The 21,325-nt window shown below is 42.3% G+C and overlaps 1 protein-coding gene across 2 annotated transcripts; it reads left to right on the forward strand.

Moving 5' to 3' along the window:
* Positions 1-517: 517 nt before the first annotated feature.
* Positions 518-20,940, forward strand: LOC127650339 (putative tyrosine carboxypeptidase MATCAP2). 2 transcript variants are annotated; one of them, XM_052135690.1, is made up of 7 exons: positions 518-750; positions 8,476-9,161; positions 11,691-11,834; positions 12,301-12,433; positions 13,353-13,658; positions 13,747-13,844; positions 18,351-20,940. In XM_052135690.1, exons 1-7 carry the CDS (start codon positions 726-728, stop codon positions 18,507-18,509), a joined length of 1,551 nt encoding a protein of 516 aa, XP_051991650.1. In that variant the 5' UTR covers positions 518-725; the 3' UTR covers positions 18,510-20,940. The 2 variants fall into 2 exon arrangements, with proteins under 2 accessions (XP_051991650.1, XP_051991651.1); XM_052135691.1 differs by having other exon boundaries at positions 8,481-9,161.
* The last annotated feature ends 385 nt before the right edge of the window (positions 20,941-21,325 follow it).

Raw genomic sequence — 21,325 nt, forward strand, 5'->3', positions numbered from 1 at the left:
ATAATAATAATAATAATAATAAAATGAAATAAAAACTCGCGTGTTACGACAGTAAGACACAGTTTGCTGATACCTTACTATTGAATGCGGAGAGCCGTAAACTACACCTACCTGTCGCAAAACTGTTCATGACTTATCTTTTAAAACTGCAATATTATCGTTGTAAACTCCACACACACTTCATTCCAAAATGATTTTTTAGTGTAAAACATGTTGAAGATTATCGGAAAGGCGCTCAATTCGTTAATTGATGAGTTGTTTCCTTACAAAAGCAGTTCATTTAGCACACTTAACCATCCTCTCCATAGACATCCATTAAAAAATATTGGCCTCTTGTCTCCTCGCCAGTGTACCGTTCATAGAATGTGTATGGCACCACCGCGTTATGCTATTTTGATTCTAACCGTATATGCTGGCTCTCTTAGTTGAGAGACTGTTGCTTCTCTTCTGCGAAACGGAACTGACGTTTTTTTTCCCAGCTGACGTTGACACTGCACCATGGCAACGCACTATGCGCTCTCGTCAGCGTCCAGAGACCGAAGCAGCGGCTCGCTCAGATCATACATGAGGAGATTTGCTAATTACAGCATTGCTTTGCACGGTGTGCCAGATTTTATAACTAAATGACTAGATGTTTGTCGTGTTCTTCCCCCCGCTTTTTTGTTCTGTATAAACATTGACTTTCGACGTGTGTAAAGTTGAGGTTGTACAGCGCGAGGGAGACGATGCTTGAATCTATTCAAGTTACAGGTGAGTCCGTGACAAATTACACTGATGTTATCTCTGTATGGGATTGCATAAAATAATGACAAACCGATTGAGGGAGCTGTAAGAAAGTGCAAAGTTCATTATAGTGATCTGCCATTATTGTTTTACAGTTCCATTGTACTGTGATGCATCAGATGGTAATACCATGGTCTGAAAGATAACCTTATACATGTACAGTGGTATTCACATGATACCTTAAGGTAATTCAAAGGGTTACACGATGGTACTACTGTGGTATGTCTAAACAACAATACTCAGTGGTGGTTCTGGCTTACTTGGTGCCCTAGGCAAGATTGGACATGCCCCCACCCCCTTAACCCCCATATATATAAATAAATGGCATATTCTATTAACATTATACAGTATACAGTACATAACTTAAATTGCGCAATTAAATTAAAGTCAGTAAATAAAGTATTCCTAACCATAGAGTGGTGGCTCAGTGGTTGAGGCTCAGGGTTACTGACCAGAAGGTCAGGGGTTCAAGCCCCAGCACCACCAAGATGCCACTGTTGGGCCCTTGAGCAAGGCACTTATCTCCCATTGCGATTTTGCGAGCTCTGCAGGCGGCCTGGCAGGTACCCTGTCGTGCCACCCCAGAGAGAGTTGCCGCTCTAGGCACCTGCCTATGCCAGCTATCCACTACTGACAATACTTTTTTCCTTTGTGCAAAAATGATGTTCTTTAACAAAACAGTGACCCTCAAAAAGTACATGGACACTTAAGTCACACTTAAAAATGTCTGAATGTCTTCACACAAAACATCAAAATCAACTCAAATGCCATTCATTTTAAAGAAACACTTTCCAAGCTAAACATTTCACATGAAGAAGCGTGTTAGGTTTTAAAATATACAATATAGATTACAACAATAGATGCACTGTTTAAAATCAAGACAAAAAAGAAATTAGACACTATGTGGTTGTTAAACAATAGTAGAATATGTCCATGGTTACTGCAATGAGCTACACCTGTGGTTACTCAACTAGAACATCCACTAAAAACACCTTGACTCTATTAGTTATATATAAATGTTTAATGTGTTTGCTGATTACACTTGGTTTGATGTTTTGTATCTTACACAATGCATACAAATATTTATAATTTAAGTGCAGCTTAAGCTTCCATACATTTAGGCTTTCTGTTCATGTTATTTTCCTTTACGCATGTAAAGGAGATTCTTTAATTATAACATGTAATTATAAACAGCAGCAGTTTTATGTGCTTCTAGACTAGTTCAGCTTTCTGATGCTGAGACTGTGGTCCTTCTACTTCACTGCACCTTTCAGAGCTGTTCTGTTATGAGGCCTGGGCTAATTTTGCATGAGGCACATGGACCGATGATACTGCCTCTGTGTGCAACGTGATAAAGACAGTTGCATGACACAACACTAATACTTGCATCCTTGTTCCATCCTCCTGAATTTATGCAGTAACAAATAGATACAGTGATTACAAAAGCCGGCAGGATGAGTGAGTTGTCATGCTAAGTGGGAAGTAGTTTATGTTTTGCTTTCTAATAGGATTAACCTGGCCTGTGAAGTCGACTCACTAGACAGTGAAAGAGCTACAATATTAAAACAAGCTTCATTTCACTGTGCTGTCAGGATCTATTTATTGTCTTTTGTTGGTGTCCAGGTTAAGTGGGCTAAGGAGATTCTGTTTGTAGAGGAATGAGAACACAACAACTGACAATAGCGGGGCTGGGCCTCAAGTTTAAGACGAGCTGTATTGAAATTCCACATAGTGTACAAGCATTCTGATATTCCATCTTAATACAGGTGAAACTCGAAAAATTAGAATATCGTGCAAAAGTTAATTAATTTCAGTAATTCAACTTAAAAGGTGAAACTAATATATTATATAGACTCATTACAAGCAAAGTAAGATATTTCAAGCCTTTATTTGATATAATTTTGATGATTATGGCTTACAGCTTATGAAAACCCCAAATTCAGAATCTCAGAAAATTAGAATATTACATGAAATCAATAAAAAAAAAAAGGATTTTAAATACAGAAATGTGGGCCTCTGAAAAGTATAATCATGCATATGTACTCAGTACTTGGTTTGGGCCCCTTTTGCATTAATTACTGCCTCAATGCGGTGTGGCATGGATGCTATCAGCCTGTGGCACTGCTGAGGTGTTATGGAAGACCAAGATGCTTCAATAGCGGCCTTCAGCTCTTCTGCATTGTTTGGTCTCATGTCTCTCATCTTTCTCTTGGCAATGCCCCATAGATTCTCTATGGGGGTTCAGGTCAGGCGAGTTTGCTGGCCAATCAAGCACAGTAATACCATGGTCATTGAACCAGGTTTTGGTACTTTTGGCAGTTTGGGCAGGTGCCAAGTCCTGCTGGAAAATGAAGTCAGCATCTCCATAAAGCTTGTCTGCTGAAGGAAGCATGAAGTGCTCTAAAATGTCCCGGTAGACGGCTGCGTTGACTCTGGACTTAATAAAGCACAGTGGACCAACACCAGCCGATGACATGGCTCCCCAAACCAACACAGACTGTGGAAACTTCACACTGGACTTCAAGCATCTTGGATTGTGTGCCTCTCCATTCTTCCTCCAGACTCTGGGACCTTGGTTTCCAAATGAGATGCAAAATTTGCTCTCATCAGAAAAGAGGACTTTGGACCACTGAGCAACAGACCAGTTCTTTTTTTCTTTAGCCCAGGTAAGACGTTTGACATTTGAAGCCCATGTCCAGGACCCGTCTGTGTGTGGTGGCTCTTGATGCAGTAACTCCAGCCTCAGTCCACTCCTTGTGAAGCTCCCCACACATTTGAATGGCCTTTTCCTGACAATCCTCTCCAGGCTACGGTCATCCCTGCTGCTTGTGCACCTTTTTCTTCCACACTTTTCCCTTCCACTTAACTTTCTATTAATGTGCTTTGATACAGCACTTTGAGAACATCCAACTTCTTTTGCAATTACCTTTTGAGGCTTTCCCTCCTTGTGGAGGGTGTCAATGATGGTTTTCTGCACAACTATCAGGTCAGCAGTCTTCCCCATGATTGTGAATTCAACTGAACCAGACTGAGAGACCATTTAAAGGCTCAGGAACCCTTTGCAGGTGTTTAGCTGATTAGAGTGTGACACTTTGAGCCTACAATACTGAACCTTTTCACAATATTCTAATTTTCTGAGATTCTGAATTTGGGGTTTTCATAAGCTGTAAGCCATAATCATCAAAATTATATCAAATAAAGGCTTGAAATATCTTACTTTGCTTGTAATGAGTCTATATAATATATTAGTTTCACCTTTTAAATTGAATTACTGAAATTAATGAACTTTTGCACGATATTCTAATTTTTCGAGTTTCACCTGTATATTTGACCTAAAATCAGGGAAAATATGTCATATTTTCCATAATGCAATTCATAAATGATATGCATGATTATAAGTTGTTCTCTAAATTTGAGGCATAGCCTATCTATTTTGTCAAGAATTGTAATCACTTTACCTAGCTTTTAGACACTACCTGTGTTTGCGGTTATAGCTAGACTAATATCATTTTACATCACAAGCAATTTGGACAAATGTTAACCCATTACCCATAGACCTCTGTAACTGTGCTAACTGTGTTACATTGTAAATTTAGGGTTTTAGGGTTTGTTATTCTGTGTAAAGATATACCCAATTTTATAACTTTGTTGCCATGATGATTTAATGTCAACAAACCCTTAAGTCCTAAAATGACTGTAAAAATGTACATTTTCAAAAATCCATGAGAGGCTCGAGGGGCAGAGCCGATGGGGCTGAGGACCAAGGTGGAATAGGGGGCCTGAACCATGGAGCAGAGGCGGGCCTGGACCGTGGAGCAGAGGCGAGCTGTGACATGGCATGGAGCAGGTTGAGGTTCGGCTGTGACATGGCATGGAGAAGTCTGAGGCCTGACTGTGACGTGGAATGGAGCAGACTGAGGTTCGGCTGCAACGTGGCCTGGAGCTGACTCTAGCTTGGCTTCAGCGTGGCCTGGAGCTGACTCTGGCTTGGCTGGAACGTGGTCTGGAGCTGACTCTGGCTTGGCTGCCATGACGTGGGGCAAGGTCGTGGAAGGTGGAGCCATGGATAACTGGGAAACAACCTCCGTGGTTGTGTACATGGGCAGAGACTCAGAGATGGTCCCTGTGGTCGTGAACATGGGTAGAGTCTCGGGAGCGACCTCTGTGGTCATGGGTAGATTCTCGGGAGCAACCTCTGTGGTCGTGGGCATGGACTGAGATTCAGAGACAAAATCCCTTCTCCTCCTTCTCCGTGAGGACGAAGTTGGCGGTGCAGGCTCTGAGACAGACGAGGCTGGCAACATTAGCTTGTTGGCCATAGCAGGCATGGGCTCATTGGTAATGACGTGGGATGCTGGCTTGGCAGCCATGACGTGAAACTCTGGTTTGGCAGCAGCCATGACGTGAAACTGGCTCGGCGGCAGCCATGACTTGAAACTCTGGCTTGGCGGCGGCCATGACGAGAAGCTCTGGCTTGGAAGTGGCCATGACGTGGAACTCTGGCTCGGCGTCCGCCTCCCCCACAGTGAACGTGGAACCAGTGATCTTTAGGGCGAGGTCGATATATTGAGCCAGGTTGAGGGGACTGTGACTGCTAGGCATTAAGGAAGAGGTTGACTCAATTAGTCCAAAACAAAAAATGTATTTGTCCTTGAGCTGACTCTGGCTTGGCTGCGACGTGGCCTGGGAAGTTGGCGGTGCAGGCTCTGGGACAGACGAGGCTGGCAGCGTTGGCTCATTGGCCATGGCAGACATGCGCGTTGACTCGTAGTCCATGGCAGGCATGGGTTCATTAGTAATGATGTGGGATGCTGGCTTGGCAGCGATGATGTGAAACTCTGGCTCGGTGGCGGCCGTGACGTGAAACTCTGGCTCGGCGGCAACCATGACGAGAAGCTCTGGCTTGGTGGCGGCCATGATGTGGAACTCTGGCTCGGCATCCGCCTCCCCCACAGTGAACATGGAACCAGTGATCTGTAGGGCGAGGTCGATATATTGAGCCAGGTTGAGGGGACTGCGACCGCTAGGCATCAAGGAAGAGGTTGGCTCAATTAGTCCAAAACAAAAAATTTCTTTGAAGTTCACCTGGCATGCCAGAGCACAAAAATCCTCCACGTAATCCTCCAGGGGTTGATTCCCCTGTTGAAGATGCAAGAGCCAAACTGCGTGGGTGGTCTAATGGGTGGTCTAGTATTCTGCTTCGATATGGTTGGCAATGGCAAAGACGAAGACGATGTGTAGAACCCAAGTGCAGTTTTATTAAATAAATGTGAAATCCAAAACCCTAACTTTAAATGAGAACTAAACTAGACATAAACATGAACATGACTAAAACATGGCTAAACATAAACATGGCCTGACCTAAACCTAAAGCCAAAAATCTTCACATACCACATTGCTCGTCAAGAGGGTTACAAAGGAGCATGCACCCTGAGTCTGCTTTACTCTCCAGGGGTGCCAAATGGGTTTCAGTGGACAACAATTAACAACAACACATCCTCAGGGTGTGCCAGCCATTGAGGATTGGCACCTGGAATGTCAGGACTGGTGCATCCAGCTTAGTGTTATGTGAAATATCAAAAGCCAATGTAAACATCATGGGCCTACAGGAGATCAGTTGGCCAGGGATAGGTGAGACCAAAGTTGGTGACAACTTTATGATCTTCTCGAGACCTGAAGAAGATGCTGTGTGTCAAGGAGGGGTGGCCTTGATAATGGATCATCTGGGCAGCAAAATCCTTGATAGCTTGGATCCCACTCAGGAATTGAGACCTGGTTGCCAGGTTCAAATACACCTTTGGTGATTTACATGTTGTGGTCACATATGCACCAACAGAGGAGGCCACAGACCATTTCTATGAGACTCTTGATTGCGCCATGCACCTGACAAGACATAACCAAGTCAACACAGTCTCAGGAACAACTAGAAGTGGATATGAGCACATGGTTGGCCCGTTTGGAAGCGATGCCCCAACAACAAAACTAAGAGACTTATGCTTAGGGTCGGGTCTAAGGATTGGAGGCTCATGATTCCAGCATAAGGACATTCATCGTCTGACCTGGCTCTCCAATGATGGAGTAACCACCAAGGAGCAAGACCATGTCCTTGTAAACACTAAGTGGAGACTTCTTCAGAACTGCAGAGTTTACAGGAGTCTTGAACTTGACACAGACCATAGAGCTGTGGTAGCCACAATCACTCTCAAGCTAAAATGGCAACCGTTGAGAACTCCTGTGAATCTCTTCTATCTAATTGGACAGCTTTCAAAGAAGCCTTAAACAAAGCTGCAATCTAAAATTTGGGGCTACAGTCGGTGATAACACCTGGAACTTGATAGAGAAAAATGCCTGGCCAGAACAAAGATGAAGAGCGCAAGTTACTACAGATGTAGTGCAGGGCAAGCATCCACCATGACCATCAACAGTGGGCCTATGAGAATGCTGCTGAAGCTGAGGCTGACCTCAGGTCAGGCCAACTTGAGAATGTCGTACCAAATTGCGTATACTTGCCATTCATCATACATCATGCCCAGTAGACGCCAGTGATGGTCACCTCCTTACAGACAAAAACGAGAAGTTTGAGCTGTGGAAGGAACACAAATCCGCTCCACGAATCTCAGTTGCCTCCGTGTCTGAGACAGTCAATCCGTGCATTTTATCACATGGCTTGTTGAGCCCACTACCACGGAGACATAGCACCTGTGGAGGCTTCACGCTATTCTCCTCTGCATCCACGCACAAATCACCACGTGCCCCACCTAGAGCAAGAACTACATTATAGCAAGCACAAGGAGGTTACCCCATGTGACTCTACCCTCACTATCAACCAATTTTGTTGCTTAGGAGAACTGGCTGGAGTCACTCAGCATGCCCTGGATTTGAACTCCCGACTCCAGGGGTGATAGTCAGCATCTTTACTCACTGAGCTACCCAGGGCCCCCAGAAACATGGTCATTAACTACAACACTTAACCTGAAACTCAACATATTCCACCAGTGGTGTATGAGATGGATATTGGAAATATCCTATCTCAAGCGTACAACAAATGGTGAGATCTTCAGATACAGGAAGCATGCTGGCGTGGATGCAAATATGTCTGATGGGAAATGGCACTTGTCAGTTGAGGAAGTATCTGAAGCAACATGCCGACGTCCTGTGTGATCATGTTGTTTAGTGTTTATGGACTGGCCGTATTTACTTCCATTGCAAGTGCCTTACTGTAACCACAATATTTGCTAGTTTAAAAAAATAAGTTGATATTAATTGTGCTTATCAAAATTATACCACAAATGCTTAACTTGTTTTGAACCCAAAACCTGCCTTTGTAAAATTAAAAAGTAATACAAAAAAGTACCTTGCCAGTTCATAATGTCACAAGTGTTGATCGGGTGCATTGATTCAACTTACATAGACCAACAAAAAAATGTAAAATTTAAATAGAATCTGCACACCAGGGCGTTGAGATTACAAAAAAAGAGAAAATTACTCCAAGATGCATTGAGAGGAACACAATAATCCAGACAAAAATCATTGAGAACAATGAGAATTACAAAGTCAAAAAACTTACCGGACACATTGTCTTGAAAATAATGCTTATAAAAATGTTCTTTATGTAATGTAAAATACCAGAGATTCAACCAGAGACCTGATTAGACCATTGAAGCATTCCATCTTATGTGTCATTTCTTTCAGAACAGCTCTATCGACCAGAGCTGGAAACATCTAAGAAGTATCTATTAAGCCCCATGGAGAAACCTGTGAGCCCAAGTCAGGTCCATCTGGAGTGCGTGTCCTCTGGTGTTCTGAAGAATCTGTTTAACACGGGCACCAGGAGCCACAACATGCTGCTTCGGAAAGAGGCAGATGAACAGAAGAACCCTAAGCACTCTCTGTACAACTGCCCCAAAAAAGCACAAAGAGTCTCTACAGCAACACATCGCACCAGACCCCAGCCAACCCTTGCACCTCTCGCATTGAGTGGACTGACCGTTGGTTGCAGAGATGCCCGGCATGCTCAGTCTGTCTTTACCTGCTTCTCCACCAGCTGTTCCAGGCAAATGAACAGCATCTCAGTGATCGGCAGCGGCATTCGTCTCTCCCCCTGCCCCATGCCCAGACCCCAAAACAGCTGCCTGGCTGGTTTCCCAGGTACAAAACTGCCCCAGCTTTCCAGAGCATGTCTTGCTGGTCGTGATGGAGAAAACTCAATCAAGAAGTTGTGCATTCTCACTGCCATAAAGCCATCTAATGTGGAGAAGGAGAGGGCCAGATTTTTCAAATCAGAGTTTAACTACAACCCTCAGTTTGAGTACAGCAACCCTGTCCCTCCACAAGTGCTGGCAAAGCAAAGCAATGCTTCAGATCGCTTCCTCAATCAAGTAAGTGCCTATACTCTCAAGGTTCAAAAAACATAATATAAGCTTCTTTTATTGAAAAGGACCTTTTTATTTACAATAACCTGCAATTACAGGTTAAGACTTCTTGCTTGGAACCATTAGCAGCCACGATAAGAAATATGGATGTAACCACCAATAATGGGGAAAGAGGGCAACCCTGCCGGTTGATTCTGTATAAACGTCCAGCAAAATTGGTGCCAGTTCTGTAGCAAAAGATCTAAAAAAAACTCTGCAGCAAAGCCATCTGGCCCTGAAGCCTTGTCTGTAGGCAAGGCCTTAATTACCTCGCCAAGCTTCTCCAAGGTTATCTCAGAATCAAGAGAATTGTTTTGCTCCTTCGTAAATTTAGGGAGAATTCTTTAAAATCATTATTAATATGGCAGTGGTAAAAATGTCACCAAAAGCAAATGTCACTATGACATAAGACAGTATGATTGTCTTGCCCTGAATAGCCAAAACTCCACCTTCTGCGACAAAATAGTATTATATCTGTATTTCAATCAGGCCATCGGGCAACATTCGGCGCTTCAGCTCTGCCTCGGCACTTTTAATATTTCCTTCCAACTCCACGAGTTCTCGTGCTTTTGATTTTTTTGATGAATGAGGCATACTGTATGATCCGACCCCTAAGAACCGCCTTAAGTGCCTCCCAAGCCATGCCCACAGAGGACACTGAAGACCAGTTGGTCTCCATATAAACATTGATTTCAGCCTTTAACATTTGTTGGAAATAAAGTGGCAACTATATGATTTATTTTTCTCTATATTTGGCAGCACCTTTAAACACACAAGGGCATGATCTGAGACTAAGATGTTTCCAATTGAGCAATCATCAACAGATTAAATGAGGGACTTAGATATAAAAAATATATATATTCTAGAGTAAATCTAGAAGAAAAAACTTACCGACTAAATGAAAGAAATGTATAGTCCATACCAGATGGGTTCAAAAGTCTCCAAATATCTGCAAGACCAAGATTTTTACACATCCAGAGAAGTGTCAATGTTGTTTTGACAAACTTGTTTGTAATTGTTAAGTTAATTGATAACCTTGATTAAATGTACAGTAAATGGTTTTTACCACATATAAGCGGCTAAATATGACACAACTACACAGTCTCCAGAAGAATTAGGAGACATCAATATTCAATAGAGACTTCATCAATATTTCAAAACATTCATTGTGCCAAAAATGTATCAAATGAATTTATAGCCAAAAATACAGATTAAAAATTACGTGAGCAGTCTCTTCTCTTAAAATTCCAGGGTTTCCCTCATGATTCAGATTCGCAAATCGATTTGCTAAACAAATTCTTCAGTCAGCTTTTTTAAGCAATTTGATTGATTCAAAAGAATCAAACTGAAACAAATATGAATCAGGCATCATTATCACCGAGCTGCATGCTGTTTGATTTTGCAGCTGTTCTGACTTTTTAGCGATGTTCAGTCGCAAAAGTAATGAAAAGGTCATGAGAAATGTATTGAAGTAAAAGTAATACATTTTTCTTCAAAATGTAGTGAAGTCAAAGTGAAAGTCAGCAGAAATATTTAAACCCGATTGAAGTATTCTGTACTCAAGTACAGAAATGATGTATTTGTTTTTACACACACAACTCAAATTTATTCAGAGGAAGAATGGTATGATTGCATAATGAACATTATATTGATTATTTCAGAGTGCCGACTGCACTTAGGATTGCCCTCAGTCTTTTTCAGATGTAGCACAAGTCAAGCCTCATAAATCATGACTCAGCATGGAGCCTCAGTTGTGTCCTATTTACTCACATTCATTGCCCTCAGTCTCAACTGTTTTCTAACAGTTGAGAGGCTGGGTTATATTGAGCTACATTTATTATTGAGTTGGACTTTTTTCTCCAGATTTTGCATCAAACCTTTTACCAACATAAAATACCCCTTAAAATAATGCACTATTCAATAAATCAAATAATCTGTTAAAATGACATCCTCTCGGAAAGTCAACCCAGGACATTTACATCTCTCCTCTTATTTGATCGCTTTATGTTATGTTTTTTAACCATGCTTTTTAATGCAAAGAAATGATTATTGGAAATTGGATAATTGTAGAAATATCAGCATTAAATTATTTTACTAATAAGCATCTTGTCTTGGCATTACCTTGAGCAAAAGGCTAGTTGCTTGAACTGTGAAACTGTCCACTCTTTTACTGTACGTTTCAGATGGCATAGTTTAATCCCAGCATTTTTGCATACTAATTTAGCTTCAGATGGCGCAATGCAATATGTTAACAATAACAATGTATTAATATACAGTATGCATATACAGTATACTGATTTTAAATAATATATTCACAGACGTACTGTCATGTCGGATGTATTGTTGAAATGTTGCACAAAAATCACCTTTTCTAAACAGAAAATACACAAGTTTCAAAGAATGACCCCTGGCGCTGATAGGGAAACATTTAAACATTGAGGCTGTAGTGATTCATCCTGACTCTAAAATATTCTATTTGTGTATCTCTTGTCTCAGGCTGTGCGGATCATGGAGTTGGCCCTGCAGAAATACGGCTCCTATGAGAAGTTTGAGCAGGCAACAGGAGGAAACCTCCTCACCAAGAGCCGCATCTGTTACCACGTCAAAAAATACATGGAAAAGGAGGGATGCATGGGAGAGGTGAAAGTGGGAGAGAGATGCGGATAGAAAGAAACATTGTGTGTAGTGTGAAAGTAACCAGATCCTGTTTGATAAAACTTGAGAGAATGCCAAAAGTGAAGAATAAAAACCAATGAGTATACACAGTATATAGATATACTGTTTACAATAAAGACAGAAACGTTTTGTCACACATTCCAGTTGTCAAGCATCAGTGGAACATGTCCATAGTCACTGTGATGAACTACACCTTTGTGAACTTAATGGAAACTGACCTCATACATCCACAAATATCGACAGCAGTTGGTTGTGAAAGTCATTGCAAAATTGGCTGATAAAAGTGAAGTTGGTTAAATAAAAAAAGCTCTAAAAAAGTTAATTTGTTTTCAGACACAACTTGGCTTAAAATGAGTTCACTGCGAAAATGCCAAAACATAGCCATAGTCACCCAAACATAGCTATCATACGGTACTGTCTTTTTCCACAGATAGTGGTTCACCTGACTGATGACCTCCTGTCCAGAGCTTCAATGACTGTCGTGAACAGCAGACCTACACTCACCATTAACATCTGTACTGCTAGAGAACAGTGGCTGGAGGGGATGCTAAGGCATGAAATCGGTATGTGTTTTTCATCTAATTGTAGAGTCAGTCCATAAGGACTCATTTTCATGAAGTCTTTTGGGTCAACAGCTCCAGGCACTTGTGTTCTGTACTCTGGAACACAGCAATTATCCTCCCACACTTCCTTCCTTTCTCTCTCTCTCTCTCTCTCTCTGTCCTTCACCTTCACTTTATCTTCTGTTCATCTAGCCTGCTCAACAAACAGAGGCTGACTACTTGATGATACAATGCTTTTCTAAAGGGTTGAGATGGCCAATGTGTGTTATCTATGATATTTAGCAAGATTCTGATTGAAAGAATGAACACAAGTCCTTTTAATATTTTAATGTAACAGCAGTTAGAAGCTCAATTCGTGGCATAATGTTGATTACTACAAAAAAAATTATTTAGACTCATACCTCTGCAAAAATCGATGTTACAGTGATACGCTTACAATGGAAGTGAATGGAGACCAATTTTTTGAGGGTTTAAATACAGAAATGTGAAGCTTATAGTTTAATAAAAGGACTTACTTAATTCTTCTGTAAAAACGTGTGTATTATTTGAGCTGTAAAGTTTTTTAAATTTACATTTTTATGGTCATTTTAGGGGTTATACCGTTACATCGTCATGGCAACGATTAAACGAAGATGTAATATTGGATATTTTATATTTTCTCATAAAAGGTAAGCAATTTTATCACAATAAAATCATGTTAACACACATGTTGGTTACATCTTGTGGCTATACTTTTGAAACAGTGAGTATTTTAACGTTCAATGATTGAATGAACGTTAATGGCTCTTGGTTAACTACTTTTGGGAACCAAACTAACAACCTTCCAGTTACCAACCATTTTTTGTTGATCAAATATTATGTTATGAATCCAGATTGTTTTGATTAGTAAAGTGCCAACCTCCCTGCATCCTACTCTCAGGTACACACTACTTCCGCGGCATCAACAACAGTCACCAGCCATGGAGCAGCAGTGAGGGAAGGAAGAAGCACAGTCTGCGGCCCATGAACCCCACTGAAGAGGGGCTGGCCAGCATTCACAGCGTGCTCTTTCGTAAGGATCCCACCCTGTGGCGTGCTGCCCTGCTCTACTACACTGTCTACCAGGCCAGCCGCATGTCCTTCTCACAGCTCTTTCACAACCTGGACCGATTTGTCCATGACCCAAATACACGGTGGGACTACTGCGTCAGAGCCAAACGTGGACAGACTGACACAGCACAGCTAGGTAATACAGTGTAAATGTGGAACTTAAAGTCTCACAGAACTTGCATTGTATCGATAAGTGTGAAACATGACTAATATTTGTTATTCAGGTTGTTTCAGTAAGGATCAGGTGTATCTTGATGGCATCCTGAAGATCCTCAGACACAGACACAACATTGATTTCCAGCTGCTCATGGCTCTGGGAAAGGTCAGTTAGTGTAAATTATCTTACAAACACATTTTTAAAATAGTTGAAATGTAGGTGTTAGAAATTATTTCCACTTAAAGAAATAGTTCACCCAAAAATGAAAATTCTCTCATCATTTTCTCACCCTCATGGCATCCCAGATGTGTATGTCTGACTTTCTTCTTCAGAACACAAATTAAGATTTTTAGAAGTATATCTGAGCTCAGTTTGTCCATTCAATGCAAGTGTATTGAGCACAGAACTTTGAAGCTCCAAAAAGCACTTAAAGGCAGCATAAAATTAACCCGTACGACTCCAGTGGTTAAATCCATGTCTTCAGAAGCGATGGAATATGTGTGGGTGAGAAACAGTTCAACATTTAATTCCTTTTTTGCTATAAATTCTCCTCCCTGCGCAGTGGTGGCGATATGCATGAAGAATGCGAATTGCCAAAAACAAAAGAAGGAGGGCTTTTTGAAAGTGTATAATTGTTAGCGAAAAATTTGTTCCAAACTGAATTTTTTATAAAAATGACTTAAAATGTCCCCGCGACCCTGTACACAGGATAAGCGGTTGACGATGGATGGATGGATGGATGACTTAAAATGTGAGCTCAAAATGCCCCTTATTTTTGAGCTTTACACTTTTCAGCCCTTTGAAGTTCTCACAGTGGAAGGTAAAGTCTTTGTTGGGAACAGGGCATAGGGATGATCACTTCTGAATGGAATGCACCTAATGTCCTATAGATGTCACAGGGCAGCCAAAGCAGTGCAAACCTTTTTTACAATAAGACAGACATTGGCTTCACCCACCCAAAGAGATGCACTAAGTTGCGGTAACGTCACGGTTACTGTTGTAACCTCCATTCCCTGAGGGAGGGAACGAGACCTTGTGTCGAATAAAGTGACACAAGGGATCTTCCTTGGGTGCCTTGCGTACATCTGAACTTGAGAAAAGGCCAATGAGAATTGGCAGAGAGAATTTGCATGTCCCACCCCCAGACATGCAGGTATAAAGGGAAGCGGGCATGCATTTGTCAGTCAGGTTTATGCATTGAGGAGCCGAGAATAAGGTACAGCCGTTTACAGTAACGTGACGTTTCCCTTCTGTCACTCACTCTACGTTGTGTCGAATGAAGTGACACAAGGGGTCCCATTCAAAGCACCACGCACTAGCCCGGGTTACGTGAACTGATGACACAGGTGCAAGCAGGCTGCTGTGTGCTAGAGGCAACTGTATCGGCTGGACGTAACCCTCCCCAACGCCCCCAAAAGAGATGTCATATACAGACCTTAGGTTCCCAGCACCCCTGAGGGGGGAACAGCTGCTACATGACTAGCATGGGAGCAAGCCTGACAGCCGCTACCTTTTCTCTCTCTACGTCTCTTGCATAGAGTGTGAAGCGGCTGGGGCTATCTTAGCGCTATGAAATGTGTCGGGGAAATGCGATCCTATTCTTTCAGGGGGAAAAGACTCTGCGGAGGCCACATCCTGCCCAGACTAGGGGGAGGTGACATGTGGCAAATACACCACGAGGTTTGTGAAGCCGTACGTGGGAGCGGCGTGGTGGTAGGTCCTGCCTGATGAGGGAGGAGCTCTACAAGCACGGCGACCGGGGCAGTGGGACTGCCCAAGGGAGACGCGGGTCCACTGACGGGGGTACCATACCACGGAAAATAAATCACAGGGAGTTGCCTGAAGAGGGAATTAAGCCTGTGGAGCCCTACCCCAGTAGAGAGCACCTGTGGCTTGTAGTGGGTCTGGACGTGCGGTCCAAATAGATACACAAAGCAGGTTCATGACCTGATCCCTGTCATAGGAACCTTGGGCATGTAGCCTGGTTGCAGCCTCAGGATAACGTATGTGCCGGACCGAACTCGTGTCCGACATCGGCGAATTGTGACATATAAAGAGAGCGCATGCCGCCATGGCGATTTATGTACGCTACGTCGCAGTGCTGTCTGAAGGGATCAAGGTGTGCTTGCCCTGAATTAGTGGGAGAAACCTCCAGGGCAAGGAATACAGCCAGCAACTCTAGGCAGTTGATGTGCCAATGCAGCCAGGGCCCTGTCTAGGAGCCAGCGGCAGCGTGCCCGTTGCACATGGCACCCCAACCCTGTTGAGAGGCGTCTGTGGTGACCACGACACGTCTGGACACCTGTTGTAGGGGGACTTCGGTCCGAAGAAAACAGAGGTCTGTCCAAGGGTTGAAAGTCTGACGGCAGGAGGGGGTGATTATCACACAGTATGTGCCGCGGTGCCATGCCCATCTCTGGACTCGAGTCTGAAGCCAGTGCTGAAGCGGTCTCATATACATCATATTCTTAGGGTGCCATATGCCTCAGAAGCCTCTGGAATTGATTTAGAGGAACTGTGGTGCCGGGCTCGAAGAGAGCGAGGCATCTGAGCACTAACTGCGCACGCTCGTTGGTGAGGTGTGCTGTCATTGAAACTGATTCTAACCCCATGCCGAGAAAAGAGATGCTCTGAACCAGGGAGAGCTTGCTCTTTTCCCAGTTGACCTGAAGCCCTAGACGGCTGAGGTGCCTGAGCACCTGGTCCCTGTGAGCGCATAGTGACTCTGTCGCATAGTGAGCCAGGATGAGCCAGTCATCGAGGTAATTGAGTATGCGTATACCCACTTCCCGTAGCGGGACAAGGGCTGCCTCTGCGACCTTGGTGAAGACGTGAGGGGACAGGGACAGGGACAGGCCGAAGGGGAGGACCTTGTATGCCTGGCCGTCAAACGCGAACTGTAGAAAGGGTAGGTGTCGAGGCAAGATGGAGATGTGGAAGTACGTGTCCTTCAGGTCTACCGCCGCGAACCAGCCTAGCTGTAAAAACACAGGTTAGAATCTGTCTCTGCGTGAGCATTTTCAACAGGAGTTTGTGTAAGGCCCGGTTGAGAACTCGCAAGTCCAAGATTGGTTGCAATTGGAGGGTTCCAATCCAAGCCCACGCTGACGGCAGCCCGGTCAAGCATGTCGGCCATGTGCGCTTCAGCCTCAGACTGGAAGGCAGCAGCCCAGTCGAGTCCTCTGCATTCAGATGCCTGGACGCTCTCCGATGCTGTACCGATGTCATCATCCAATTCCGGGTGCTCAAGGGAGAATGCCGGCTGGCCGCACTCATCCCGAGCTCGGACGGAAGCGAGCGTGTCGTGGGGCGGGTGGTTTGTGGGGATTTACCTGGCGAAACAGAGCCCGTCTTCATCCCCAAATCGCCTTCATCGCCAGCCAGGTCGTCCTCAATCCCGTGGGAAGAAGGAGCGACATGGGGGGTGGCTTCAGGAAGGAGAGACGCAACCACAACGCTGCCATGGTCATGTTCTCGCAGTGAGTGCATGAACCATCCACAAATGCCGCCTCAGTATGATCGCTGCCCAGGCACACGAGGCACGTCTGTGGCCGTTGGTCTTGAAGAGATATCGACCGCATACAGGAACTACACATAGGCGGAAGTACATCTTTAAAAAGACGTGTCCTGAAAAGGACGTTCAACGCCTATCTGTGTATTGCTCTTTTATGAGTGAAACTCAAACTCTTTTAGGAGGGGAAAACACTCTTTTAAGCAGAGAAAGCACTGTCAAAGCGCCTAGGGGCGTTGACTGCACATCGTGCAGAGAGAGAGAACGCCAGCTGGAGATGCGCCATAGGATCCAACAGCAGTGTTTCTTGCCAGTGGAGGTGAGCGGAACAGTTGTGAACTCAGCTTGCTGTTGCTCAGCCGCTCGGCTCCAAAGAAAAAATCTGACCGACAGACGTACGCCCTCTTCCCTTTATACCCTTATGTCCGGGGGCGGCAAACAGAATGCAAATTCTGTCTGCCAATTTCTCATTGGCCTTTTCTCAAGTTCAGAGGTACCCGAGGCTCCCAAGGAAGACCGCTTGTGTCACTTAATTCAACACAACATTGAGTGAGTGACAGAAGGGGAACCCTCAATAGCTGCGAGCCATGACAACGCGATAAGGTAGTGAATGTCTCTTGCTTAGCTGCAGTACCATAACAGCAGCAATAAACATTGCATATGCCACCTTTCCCTATTTTCATTCTGTTGTCTGTGACAAATGTGTTCATATTTGATTACAGCCCACATTAAAAATATAATCAATGGCAAAACACACATTGCTAAACTCACACGCATTGTCAACATATCCAAGTTTGCATTGTTACTATGACAACTAATGTGGACATCTAGCAAAAATGACTGCAATCTGAACAGAAAATAATTTGAACAGTCAATCTAAAAAATCGGATTATTTTTCCTGCAGTGTGAACAAAGCCTATGTGCACTACTTTAATTTGTAAGTTACTTTGGACACAAGTTTCTGCCAAATTGATCAATGTAAATTACATAGTTTGCTTATGTTTATTTCAGTTTGCAATGTCTCATTTGACCATCCCTCAAATTATGAGTATTGTTATAGTTTGGTTTATACTATAAACAGTGGATGTGCAGTAAGGACTTTAGTGAAAATTTTACATAAAATGGAAATACTGTTTTAGACTTGTGTGTGTGTTGTTTAGGTGTCATATGAGGATGTGGAGTGTCTGAAAGGTCTGGCTCTGATGGAGCGTGTGCGCATTCCTCACTTCCTGCAGGACCGAGTGCGCTACACAGAGCAGCTGCAGAAGATCATGGAGGTAAACCAGCTGACCGATGAGGAGCTGTGCATGCTTATTTGACCTCCATCGGATTGATGATTTTCTGTCATTGATTTCTGTCAGTGATTTCCATCACTATTCTATCTCTACTATCTCTCCTTCCACTGTGTCTTAATCCTATATTTGTGAACTTCCATATTTCAAACCAAATTGCACCTTAAAATGTCCAGAAATAAATGCCTACAGTTCCTTATGAGTTATGTATATTATGTTGTTAGATATGAAACAGCTGGAGTGTGAATCTTATGAAGCCTGTCAAAAACATTTCCAGGTCGTGTTTCACCCCAAAATCAAAAGTAAAATAAATATATATTTATTTAAAATAAAAAATAAAATAAATATATATATATATTGCTTCTGAAGCCTATTTTTTAGGAAATTAAGATTTTTTTGCATGACAAATAAGAACTCCCTTCCCCACAAATTATTTTTACTATAATATAAAAATATAGATTATTATATAATTATACAGTATATACTGTATGTTACTGCGATGGACTGGCGACCTGTCCAGGGTGTCCCCCGCCTTTCGCCCAATGTTAGCTGGGATAGGCTCCAGCCCCCCGCGACCCTGTACACAGGATAAGCGGTTGACGATGGATGGATGGATGGATACTGTATGTTATTTACTTTGCACAGTATTTAGACATCACATTAGTATTAATTGCATTGCTGTAATGCTGATTTATATGAGATGAGAATAATGAAAAAAAAAAAAGAATAATTTAAATTAAAACGTTCGGATGGGGGGATCATTCCAAATATAAACATTTGCTCATCATTTACTTACATTCAGTCCTCACAATGCAAATTAATTGTGGCTAGAACTTTGAAGCTCCAAAAAGCACACAAATCCAGAAAAAAGTAATCCATATGAGTCCAGTTTTTAAATCCATGTCATTAGAAGTGATTTAATAGGTGTGGGTGAGAAACAGATCAATATTTATGTCCTTTTTTTACCCTAAATCTCCACTTTTACATTCTTCTTTTGTTTTTGGCGATACACTTTCTTCATGCTTATCACCACCTACTGATTAGGAACGAGAATTTATCAATCAATCAATCTGTCAATTTTATTTCTATAGCACATTTAAAAACAGCACATGATGACCAAAGTGCTTCACATTATAGCATAAACAGATCATATACATACAGAATGTAGAAAATACAATGACACATAAAAAAATAAGCAACCCACATTAAGCACAATTAAAAGCATGTGAAAAAAGGTGTCTTCAATAAGATTTAAAAAGATCGACTGATGTACAGGACCCGATATGTAGTGGAAGGCTATCTTAAAGCCATGGAGCCGCTATTGAAAAGAAGATGTGAGGCTGAAGAAGATCCATAATATAGGGAGGAGCCAAGTAATCCCTTAAAAGTAAACAATAAAATGTTAAACTGAATCCTAAATTTGACTCGAAGCCAATGAAGTGATTTATAGCTTAAATATTGTTCTGTTTCTCACCACACCTTTCATATGACTTCTGAGGACATGGATTAAATCCCACTCTTGGCAAATAAAAGATTTCTAGAATTCATGCTCAGAACTTAAAAGGTACACCGTCTGTGTAGAGTGCTCTGCGACTTTAGACTTTTAGCCAAACCTGGTCATAGAATCAAATTTTTCTAAATAATTTGTACACCACAAAATCACGTGGTTGCTTCAGCGATCGTGTTTTCATTAAGTTATAGGATAGGGAGGTAGGTTTTATTGATTTAAAACTCCACAGAGCATTAACCTTTAAACCCTCATCTGATTGGGAGAAAATGTAACCCTGTTTTAGTGCCACACAGTGGAAATTTCACCTCAGAAGTGCCACGATACATCTAATGAACCACATAAGGTCATTTTGTAAAACTGTTGCTACAAAGTGGTACAAACCACAAAGTCCCTTACCAGGCCCCATGATCAGACAAGCCTCTCTGATCACGGTCTTCACCTTAAACAGAAGATATAATACAGAGAAAGACTGTTGTCAGATCAGTTATATGACTGGTTCTCAGGACTCGTGCCCTTTGAGGGCGTTTGAAATCGAGTGGCCAAATCAATCGTCAATTATTGCCAAATATTCTTACATACTGCAGGTTCCTTAAGCTGTTTAATAAGCAGTTTTTCTTGTTTTGATTTTTAATGACATTTTATTTAGTATGAGTTTTAAAACTACATGTGTGCTATGCATTTGACATCTTTGTGACAACATGTATTTAAGTGTAATGTATGAATAATTGCCATATTAAAATGATGATGATTACAATATGTAATTTCCTGGGAGCCAAGATGTATGATGAATTGTCCTATATGGATATAGACAATTCTTGTCTGAAATGTCATTAAATATGTCTGAATATTTTCTCATTACACTACAGATGTATCATGACTGTATATTTGATGTATATGATCTGTGTTGCTCTGTTCCTGGCATTTCCCCATCATTAAAACAAATGGTTCACCCCAATGTAACTGGTCATCGTTTATACACCTACATGTTGCTTGAAATATGATTTATTAATAAATGCTGTTAAAGTATTGCTCATTGTTAGTTCATGTTAACTAATGTTAAGAAATGGAACTTTATTATAAAATGTTACCGTCATTACTTATGAATCAACTCTCAGATAAGAGACACTAGATCTTTAATTACAGGCTCTGTTTTTTGGTCACACTTCACATGAGAGCAAAGATCAGCGTACATCCCCACAAATCCCTCTCAAACACACTGTAAATGATCTCTTGGCATACTCTTTCTTCACACTGATACATTCGAGCTGAAGATTCTCACATGTCTCTGTAACCGATGCTGCTGGTGCTAACCTGCGGATTGACACCTACATGG

This window comes from Xyrauchen texanus, chromosome 10, assembly GCF_025860055.1.
Source record: "Xyrauchen texanus isolate HMW12.3.18 chromosome 10, RBS_HiC_50CHRs, whole genome shotgun sequence".
NCBI classification, from domain to species: Eukaryota; Metazoa; Chordata; class Actinopteri; order Cypriniformes; family Catostomidae; genus Xyrauchen; species Xyrauchen texanus.

Coding starts and splice junctions, on each gene's coding strand:
- LOC127650339 (XM_052135690.1), top strand. CDS start 726: ATGCTTGAATCTATTCAAGTTACAG. Junction 751..8,475: donor TGAATCTATTCAAGTTACAG/GTGAGTCCGTGA, acceptor CATTTCTTTCAG/AACAGCTCTATCGACCAGAG. Junction 13,845..18,350: donor TGCTCATGGCTCTGGGAAAG/GTCAGTTAGTGT, acceptor TGTGTTGTTTAG/GTGTCATATGAGGATGTGGA.